Here is a 10,943-nt window from a genome sequence, read left to right as displayed (position 1 = left end):
CTGCCTCTCCCCGCTCACCGAGCACGTACAGAGCTCAGACAGCTTGTCGTGTGCCTCAAAATGATATTTATTTATAAATAACTTACTGCTATTTGTTTTATTGCCTGTTTTCTGAACGGCGTTGAGCGCCTGACAGCCACGGGCACGCCGCGACCTCGGCGGGCACCGCCACCACCAGCGCTGCCATGCGGGGCTCAGCTTCTCGAGCGCGGGCGTTTCCAACGCCTGAAACCTTTAGCCTCACTCTGGCATTGCTATCGGTGGGATCCCGGGGTTGGAAGGGCTCGTACCGCGACCAAAATCCCCACTTCCCTCCCGGACCAGGAGGTGCACGTGCCGAGACCGCCGCCCCGGCTCCGCCGCCGCTCCCGCGGCGCTCTGGCGCCATCTGGCGGCTGCAGGAGGGGCCGAGCCGGGGCTGTGTTTCCATAATGGACAGAAACTGAAGTGAAACTGAATTAAACAAGGACAACATCAAGGCTGTGAGGTGACAGAGAGGGATTATTTACCCCCAGATAGTCCGTCGTCTTCCCCCCCCCCGCCTCCGTTGAGGAGTTATGCTGCACGAGGAGCCCCTTGGCACAGCTGTCAGGAACTAATATCTTCCACTTCTGAAAGCCACCTGGGACATCTCTACAAGGACCTCTTGAGAAGAAAACAGCTCCTTGGATAGAAGCCAAGCAGGATGAAGGAAGCTCTGCTAGAAATCACCAAGGGCCTGTCTGGCTTCAAATGGCTGCAGTGCAGCTTGTGCAAACCCTGCTGCCTCAGATGTGGGGAGGGACAAATGATGACATTTGGAGCAAATTTTGGGAAGCTGAACAGCAACTGAGAATGCCATATGGGAATGGCTGCTCACCACAATCACATTGGATCCCATGGCTATCAAATAGCGAAAAAAAAATGTCCCCTGTCCAATTTCACATCACACCTCCATTTCTGGCTGCCCACCTGCTTTAGCCACAGGAAAAAAATCCATAAGAGAAGTGAAATATTTCCATTTGCAGCCTCAGCACCAATTAGGGTCTATTGCACAGTCTTCCAGATGTTTATTGGTCCTAGAGCAAGACACTGCAAACACTCCAGTTGTTCAGAATTTCTCTCTTTACTATTTAGACCTTATATTCTACAACAATTTCATCTCCGTTTTGCTTTTGTATTTTTTTCCTCTCAAAGTAGCTCACCTTGAATTCCAAAATCATGCAATCCCCAGGCAGAAGCATCGCAACAGCCTCTTAGATGGACACTGATGCAAAATGATCATTTGTCTCATTCGGAATTCTACTTCTTGTAATATGAGACAAGTCAATTTTTTGGAGGCTTCATGTTTCTGATGTAGACATAAAACCAACTGAGACTGTGTAAGTATTTGCTCTTCACATTCCAGTAAAGCTCATGTAATCTTGTACACACCAACTGCAAGTCACTAAGTGCCCTTGTTTGTGTTACATCAAATTTATAAATCGTGAAGATGCATTTTTGGTCAAACAGCATTTTGAAAAATTTTATTTCAGCCATACTGATTTATTCCTTGCTTTTCTAGTTTACTTTTGTTCAGCGATATTCATGTTTCCTAAATTTTTCCTTTGGTCTAATAGCATTTTGTTTCTTCCACTAGCTTTGTTTCTTTTAAGTTTAGGACCTATCATTTAATTAGTCTCCTTTTCTAAAGATTAGTGGCAACACATCACATTTTGTTATCCTTTCTTTTCAATAGCAAATGTAATCATCTACCCCGTGACTCATCTGCTGTTGCTCTAGGAATTGCCTTCTGTGCATTATTTAAGAGATGTACCCAATGTTTTCAGTAATATTTGCTCATTCCAGTAGTATCAGTTTCAAAGTAGATTAAAACACAGTTAGATGCCAAATAATTAAAAAAAAATCTGTATCCGGAAAAAAGAAGAGAATTTTAAAACACTTTATTGGCAAGTGCTAAATTAAACCAATTGGTTTTCTTGGGGGTGATTTAGAGCTACCAGTTGTTCCATAGGGTAATATTAAAACTGACAAATTTCCTCTAAAGCAGTGGACCTGAGACATACAGGTGCAACACCTCTGTAGTACATCCTTTCTCCAGGAAATTGCTCACTGGATGGTTCTGATTTCAGAATCTACTTCCTTTAGGTCCAAATTCACAAAAGTTTTAAAACAGCTCCTAAGAGTTTTTACCCTTCACATAAAATAGCACATCAATTTAACAAAAAGTGGCCAAATGCAAGTACTTGTATCTGGGGGCCATTAAAAACAATGAAGAAAGGTGGCATTCACAAAGTACAGGTTTAGTCCAGTGAGGTTTATCTTCTGTGTGCCCTTTGCAGTCATGGAGAACAGCCAGGCCCTCCAGAGGATGTTTCAGAGCAGAGCAGCTAGCTTGTGTTTGAAATCACATGAGAAGAACCCCCATGGAATATCCCTCCTCCCAGCGTTACAAACCTTTTTGTCTGAAACATTGCCAACATAATGCCCATCATAACCAGCATTCTGCAAGGTGCCATGTCCATCCTCCCACAGCCCATTGCCTTCCACGTTACTTTCACCATCTGATCAGCATGGAGAGGCAGGTCACGCTTCGAGGCAGGAGAGAATCCTAGAATTGTTTAGGCTGGAAAAGACCTCTAAGATCATCAAGTCCAACCCAGCACCACAATATCCAGCACTAAACCATGTCCCTAAGGTGCCACTGAAAAGACATCTACGTGTCTTTTCATTACCTCCAGGGATGGGGACTCAACCACTTCCAGGTTCCCTGGGCAACCTGTTTCAGAGTTTGACAACCCTTTATGTGAAGCAATTTTCCCTAATATCCAACCTAAATTCACATTGGGTACACGGGTGGGGAAAAACATGGCTTTCTGCTTTTCAGGGCATGAGGTGTTCTAAAAGCATGCAGGTGGGCGCACTGTTGAGCAGGCTCCAGGGGAATGCTGGCATGCAGGAGCAGCAGCTTGGCTCCCGAGGACAGTGACTCTGTGCTAGGGTACTCCAGTTAATGAACTGAAAACATTGTTAACTAAGCCAATACCACCAGCCCAATGGAAAATCTGCCTTCGCATATGTTGCGCAATTTTTTAAATTATTGAACCAACTAGGAATTGTTTAATCAACAAAGCCAACAGGAAACCTTCAAAAAGCAGGAGAGTGAAGAGACACATACATGTTTGCTGATTAGTTTTGTGCATGGTCAAGCCTCTCAGGTTTCCTGTCCTGCAAAGGGCCTTCCACTTCTTCTTGGGTGACATCTTCAGTTTCTGTAGGAGTTTCTGGTGGCCTAATAGTGTGTGTCTACATCCACCACATTTATCTTCATGCTTCCCTTGTGACCAGGTCCACTACAGGAGCTGTTGTTTTGTCATCTCGGATTTCACAAATATTGACCACAGCATCATTTGGACATGTGTTTTCTGTTTAGAATGACTTAAGATTTTTTTTCTGCATTGGAGAAGTTTCCTGACCCAGTTGTGACTGTTTTATACGAAACATTAAAACTGAAGGCATGAGACATGCTTGCACCCTCCTGTGCGAACTCTTGCATGAGAAGAAAACCGTATTTTTAAATTTTGATGTACATTTTTTAATCCATTTCTATGTTTTAGTCAAAGTATGGTCAATATACCTGAAATTTATAATACTTCCTCTAAGTAACAGGGTTGTTACCATTCTAGTCCTTCATTGGACAATGATCCTTTTTCATTATACACACTGGACAGGAAACCACAATCCATGGCCTAGCTTTGTTTATCTCACTGTCTTGTCTCTGCTTTGTAGGTAACTGAAGCGTAACCTGTAAACTTTTCAGAGCCAAGACATGGTCTGGTATCTACACCCAAAACTCCATGAGCTCTGAGACACCTGGAAGTCCAGACGCAGAATATTTATAATCCCTAAAATGATAAAGACCTTACATATTCTCCACCAAAAGCTTGAAATTAAGAATGAACATATTGTTCGTCCTTTGGATAACATTTGGGTAACTGACAAGCTAACAGATCCTGATAATACCTGAGTTTAGATCAGGGTGTTTCCAGGCATGATCAGTGGTGACCCATCTGAACTCTGCAACACGACAATACACCAAAGGAGATGGAGTAATTGAGAGATTTGCTTTTGATGTATAACACCGTGATAAAGCTTTTCTTTTTCAGTTCTTCTGTGCAGAATATGTACTCCTAATTGTTGCATATTTTGTTAAAACCTGCCAACTTGGTTTGAATCCAGAGGGAATTTTGCTTTTAGAAAGAGGCTTGTACAAATGAAGTCACCAGAATTAATTTCTAGAAACAACCAATAAGTTTCTGTTAGTTCTAGTATATCACACTGCATTTTTGCCTTTGCTTCCTTTGGAAATGAAGAATAAATGGTTCTTAAACAAGTATCTTCAAACAAACTGAAACGTATAAAGTATTGTTGTGGGGATACAACAACTAAAATTCTATAAATGAGTTATATGCTGTGAATGACTGCAGTCGCCCTTGTGCCTCCTTTTGAAATACATTAAATCAATTTTTGAGACTTCTGCAATGTGCAATGTATTAATTTTTATTCCACATGTGGTAAATTTTTTAGAAAAATCCATTTTATTTAGTTTTTCTGTATATTTCTGTTCAGAGGATGAGTTTCTAATTTAAAAGAGTCATAGTTGATATATTTAGTAGATTGGCAGCTGGCATAAACTTTTAACAAAATTGTGTTGAGTAATGCTGACACTCAGGTTGCAAATACCATACAGTGACTAAAAGGAACTAAAACACTGAACACTAAAACTATGATGCTTTCTTTAAAAGACAATGTTTATCTAAACACTTACACAAACAGCTCTTTCAATTAAAGATATTAAAAATGAGAAATTCCTTTAAGACTGTTTTATAAAGCATTTTAGTTAAGACAAATAACAATAAACTATAAATTAAACACAGGCTTCTTCAAACCTGATGGACAAGTCCTCCCTGGCCTTCAAAGAAGTTCCTTCCTGGATGCACATTCTGGGTAACTTCTGAAAATGATTCATAACTTTATTTTAATTCCTAATCAATCTTTTAATTTCTTTTTTTTTTAACTACAGACATGAAATTAATTTAAAAAACAAGCATATCTCTTTTCTTTTTCCTCTGAACTTTACACCAAAGCTTTTGCTAAAAAATAAAACTTGAAATCCCATTTTTAGTAACTGCTGAAAGCAGATACTGCTCATTGCACAAACCTAGATACAAACGAGCAGAGGAATTAAACTTCTAGATACACTCAAGCTAAATGAGTTGATTTTTCCAAAAGAAAACCAAACAGCTTGTAAGCAGCAAGTAATTAGTAAACGAAGGAAACCACAAAAGGAATAACAAACATCATAAACCTATTAACTTCACACAGACTAAAATATTAAAGAATAATCTCCATTCCAAAGTAATAACGATTTGCCAAAATATTAACAGCAACAAATAAAAGGTAGCCTTGCATTAAAGTCAGAGCTGGCACAAAGCACACTTTGGGTGAACACACACACACACACTGCTGTGAAGTTCTTTCTCAATTATGTCATACTTTTGATTATTTGGTGATGCACAGCTGGCTGTGGTGCCGTGGTGCCAGTGCCCCTGCCCCACCTTTGCTCCCATTAGCTACCTCTTAGTCTTAGCTCCCATCACCAGCAGCAACAAGCAACTTCCAAATACACAAGGTAAACCAGCCATCTGATATCTTGCTGCCCACAGAGCACTGCATGAGTTCAGTTTGAGAGGAGGAGGCTGACGTGTAGCAGTAGCATTTGGATTGTTTCCAAATTGTTTACTTCATTTGGATTGTTTCCTGGGGGAAAAGGGATCCTTGGTCGTTACTGGTCGTCTAGCCAGTCTCAGTATTCCCCCACAGGTGTGCTCTTGTTCTGGGTCCATGTCCAAAGATGACAGGAATACAAGCATTTTCCCTTTAACACTATTTAAATTAAAGCTCCAAGCTGAGCCCATGGACGGAAGAGGTGCTTTGCTGGCTTCTTGCTCTGTTCCTTAGGAAACCACCATACCAAGGCTCAGGCAGTAGGGCTTCTCCTCAGCACAAAGCTGCCTGACAGCTACCAACACACCAAACACATTCTCTGTAATCTCAGTACACCTTAGGTGGGACCTTTATGGCTTCCCAGTGCATCCTCTCCTGTCCCTCCTCTGAGTGAAAGCTGCTCTGATGTCTTATCTATCATGGAAGTTTCCCCTCTTTTCAAGACTCACCCCACCAAAACCCAAAGAAATGACAACAAACCACCTCCTGTTGAGCTTATTTACAACTTTAAGAACAACATATGCAAAAAAGGAATGGATACTTCCTCACTGACTGGTGAGATTTCTTGGTTGTTTTTCTTGAGACATTTCCCTAGTCTACTTTTTGAGTCTATTATCTCTGTTATCACAAACCTGTCTCGAAGGGTTAAGCTCTCATCCCAGCCAAGACAAGTCAGACAACTGAGAGGGGGAAAGAGGAAGAACCTTTGTAGATAAGTCTATCTCCTATACACAGTAGCCAACCAGGAAGTGTGATTTGGACCTGGGACTATCGGCCCCTGAGATTGTAGAAAAAACAAAACACGTAACATGCACACCTGTGCACATTACATTATAGCTATAAAATGTTCATCTGTAATTGCTAAATGTCAGTTTTGATTTGTTCCTTGTTTTACTGTTTAAGATCTTGGGTCTAACTTTGCATTTGGAGTAATAAACACTTGTATTTACTTTTTCATTGGACTTATTATCCCAACAATTGTTTATTATAACCTTGAATTCCCAAGATACTGCAGCATTCCCTGTCACCACCTTTAGTAAGATAAAGCAACTATTTGTTACACATTCTTCTCCCACAATATAATTAGAGCAAAATAGTTATGAGTCAAATTGTAGCTACCACTGTTTGTGACAGAATGAGGATTTTTGCTTGTCATTTATAGTATTTGTTGAAGAGGCCTGAGAGAGTCGATGCACATTCATCGATCAACATGCAACTTTTAAAGCCTGCATCAACAGTCTTGTATTTCCAGTTTAATCATCATGATTAATCATCATGAAGGTAGACAAACCAGACATCCATACAGGATCTGGTGGAATCAGGCACCAGGAACCTGCACATGAGCAGATCAACAATAATGAGAGAATGAACCATGTGAAGTTTGCTTTTTGATACAGGATAACTTGAATTCAAATGTATTGTGCTAGTGATTTTGCCTTTTGGACCTCTGCCCTTGCCAGAGAAGGAGAACTGCTGTGCTAGTGGCTAACTGAGATGATGTCCACTCCTTCAACAGGAGATGATACTGCTGGGGGCCTGGGGCCACTATCAAATCCTGTGTCTTCTGTGCTCTACAGTGCAGGGTCAGACTCCACAGAGCAGTAAATGACATTATTCCCTAGAACAAGAGTGCTTCTGTATGGAGGTCAAAAGTTATAATATTTCTGTAAACCAAACTGATTGCACTGGAACTGGATGATAAAATTATTGCTTTAGAGTCTGGGTTAATTAAACTTTAACTATGGTTAAAAAAAGAGTATTTTTGATTCAGTTATTAAGTAAACAGGACAGACAAACTCCCCTAAATAACAACACTTATAACAAAAGAACAATGGACTGCTTTAAAAAGGACTTTTCCCAGTTTGCTTCCACACCTCTTTGGCGCCTTTAATGCTTTCTCTTTTCACACACTTCCAGTAACCTTGAATGCCTTGCTGCTGCGGTACCTGTTAATAAAGTTAAAGTGTGTTTAGCATTTACACAAAAAAGACTCCCATTCCCAGATTATGTAAATACAATATGTAATGCTGTGCTGCTCCTTTCGTAGTTCATATGTGTAATAACAAGTTCTTTGTGGCAGCACTCCACCTAGACTCATATGCAGTAAGGAATATCCAGTTTAAAATATATTTTTTTTTCTATTCATTAACTCTACTTCTGTTTCTACAAGCATTTATAAGATAGTTGTAGTAATTGTCTGTGGTATTTAAAAACAATTATGTCAGCCTGTTACCCTCAAACCTCGATGCATTCGGTTCCTCAGGACTCCAAGAAACTCGCTGTGGCTGAGGCAGTCGTCTCCATCTAGATCAAAAATCTTGAAGATGGTATCCAGAACATTATCTGAGAGTTCCTGTCCCGTTGCCACCTTCACTGCTCTCTTGAACTCAGCTAGTAAAGACATAATATTACATCATAGGTGACTGTGAACTTGTAAAGAAAACGGAAAGCACATAAATAGCAGGATTCTGTACAATTTACAATGTCTCATGGGTATCCTAAGTGGACAATTTGGGATGTGTGAACTACTAAACTATTAGGAGGTCTCAGTTCATGCGTTCTTGAGCTCGCTTCATCTTTTGTAATACTACCTTTATTAATCTTATGACAAATTTTTGAAATGGACTACTTCTCAAATGACAGTAAGAGCAATAATTTTTTCTAGAGATAGCTGCATGCTAAAAACTTACATACTTTTGGCTGCTACCTGCACATTGGGATGATAAGTGTTTGCCTCGCTATGCTCTCATTAAAAACCCTACCATTTTATCTCAAACCAGTTTCACGCCAATTCATTCTGCAAGAAAACTCTTCTCCTCAGAGAACAGTATTTTATGGTATGCTCCACCTCAACCAAAAATCTCCTCAGCAACTCTGTAGAAACACAGACCACCATGTCTTACGTGCTTCTTACAGCACATGGCTTTATGTACCTGCAGCTCTGGTTTTTAAAGAAGTAGGTTACCTTCTCTTAAATGACAGTTGAAGAGTTTATCGGGATTTGTGGCAGAAAAAGCCGTCACACCTCTCTGAAGATCTACTTTTGTCTTCAGCTTTCTTGCCTTCTCTCTACACTGCGCCATGTGCCCTACAGATATAACCTACTATCCCCACTTTTGGTGTACAGAATTTGGAGTTTTGACTCAAGGTAGATGAGGAAATGTGGGGTTGCTGTAAAACAGCAGATTGTAAGACTGAAATGATTGTTGTTTATTATAGTAAGCACAATCCCAACATATGAATTGGCTGCATTTTTGAAGGCATCATGGAAGTGTGAATTTCAAGAAGGGACTGGAGGTTATTAAAGTATAGCAGTATTGTAGATTATTACAGCAAGTTGTCCCATGAAGTCATAAATATAGTATTAACATGGTTCTGCTTTCAGAAACAAGTGCTTTTTATAGATAGTGCTATAAATATGTTTAGTTCTGAAGCTTACTAAAGGAAGTAGCATTCCTGACTTAGCTCTAATCTTTGTCTCTTTCAACAATTCCTAATGTAATAAATGTAGAATTTAGATGTAATAAATGTAGAATTTACAGTTGGTTTAAATAAAATTTAATTGAAAATCCTTTTGCAAGAGGATATACCACAATTTGAAAAGGACATGACATATTGGATGATTATAGCAGTCTTAATTTTGTCTTTCAAAAGATGTTAACTGTTTCATTTCTTGATGCTAAATTTAAATCCAGACATAGCAATGTACTTTTTTTGAATATAACAAAAAATGAAAAAAGGAGAAAGATCTCCTACAACAGTGGAGCATAATAATCTTCAAACCAAGAAGGGCCACCTTAACAGGGAGAAAAGATGAGTTGTGAACTTAGAAGGAAAAGAAGTCTAGAATAAAAAAGAAGGACTAAAAGACTGTCTTATTTTTAGATCAATATTAATATGTGTGCGAATACACACAAGTACACATATGCAAACAGCAAGACAAAGAAGTTAGTGAGTTTCAGGAAAGGATTAGACATGTAGACATGGAACATCTGTGAGTTACCTCAGCAGCTGACTGCTTTTGATCACAGTGTGGTTCAGTGCATAAACAGAGTCACAACTGCCTGTTGGTTAGGAATGAGTTTTTACAGGGAAAAATTACCAGAGTTAACACCAGCTGATGGCCTCATTATCCTTTGGCACTTAAAAATGGGATACTTAACAGAGAAGTGAGTTAAACTCTTGCATCTCACTGATGACTATTATTTTACCATTAATTCATCCTCTTTCCACTCTTCATATGCCTTGTGCAAATAAAATCTGTCTCCCTCCACAGAAGAAAAATGTTGTTAAACCAGACTGAGGAGGGCCATGAATTCAGCTGGGAACAGAAGCACATGATGGGAGAAGCTGAGGGAGCTGGGAAGATCAGAAGTGTAAGGGGGGAATCTTGCTCCAGCCTTCAACTGCCTAAAATGGGTTATAGAGTAGATAGTGCCCCATTTTCTCAAAGGTGTGCAGAGGTAAGACACAATCATTGTAAGTTGCAGCAAGGGTTTGACACAGAAGAGGAAAATCTCCACGATGAGATTGGTTAAGCACTAGAACAGCCACCCTGACAGGCCGCAGAAATGAAACTCTTCCTGAAGGCTGGACTAACTAGTGATGAAAGTCAGAAGTTGTAAATCCCCGCGTTTTGGCCTTTTTTGGTTCGAATTCCATCCAAACACCTCTCTCTCAAGAATATGTAATTCTCTTGCTGCCCTCTCATATCTCTCTCACATTTTTCACATAAGCCCACCAACTATTAATTCCATAACAAACCCACATTTTTTCTTTAAAAAAACCCCAAACCAAAGGTGTACAGCACTTACCCCGTTTCACAGGACGACTGGCTACAGTAAACATCTGCATGGCAATGGAAAAGTCTTCCAGGTTATTTGTAAACTTGCAGAAAGTCTTGAATTCTTCCAAGCTGATATTCTAGAGTATCACAGAATTCAGGTGATATATAATGAATAATACATTCAAATCCCAATAATTCTATTTCATTAAATCAGGTGGGAGTTAGTGTTTAGGTGCGATTGCCTACTCATAGTCAGTACTTGCATTTCTCAGCTGGCAAATTATCAGTTTCTATTTGCATAAAATTCAAGGGCTGCAATAACTCTTTTGGTAACTAGTTACCTTATTAGATACTCACATTCAAATGTAAACATGTACATACAAACAAGGAA

The 10,943-nt window shown here is 39.7% G+C and overlaps 1 protein-coding gene across 2 annotated transcripts in view; it reads right to left on the bottom strand.

Annotated features, from left to right (window-relative positions):
• Nucleotides 1-1,906: 1,906 nt before the first annotated feature.
• Nucleotides 1,907-10,943, bottom strand: part of MICU2 (mitochondrial calcium uptake 2) — a 145,642-nt gene continuing 136,605 nt past the window's right edge. Inside the window, exons 10-13 of one of the 2 annotated variants that reach the window (XM_039378658.1) lie at nt 10,581-10,689; nt 8,000-8,157; nt 7,641-7,712; nt 1,907-4,993 (exon numbers count right to left, since the gene is read on the bottom strand). In XM_039378658.1, coding sequence (XP_039234592.1) covers nt 4,907-4,993; nt 7,641-7,712; nt 8,000-8,157; nt 10,581-10,689 — 426 coding nt within the window. In that variant the 3' untranslated portion in view covers nt 1,907-4,906. Of the gene's footprint in view, nt 4,994-7,589; nt 7,713-7,999; nt 8,158-10,580; nt 10,690-10,943 lie in introns of those variants that run through there. The other variant, XM_039378657.1, reaches the window with a different exon arrangement.

This window comes from Pipra filicauda, unplaced genomic scaffold (assembly GCF_003945595.2).
Source record: "Pipra filicauda isolate LSUMZ 115617 unplaced genomic scaffold, ASM394559v2 scaffold142_size1944046_pilon, whole genome shotgun sequence".
NCBI classification, from domain to species: domain Eukaryota; kingdom Metazoa; phylum Chordata; class Aves; order Passeriformes; family Pipridae; genus Pipra; species Pipra filicauda.
The sequence above is the reverse complement of the archived record's forward strand: the minus strand, read 5'-3'. Positions and strand labels throughout refer to the sequence as shown.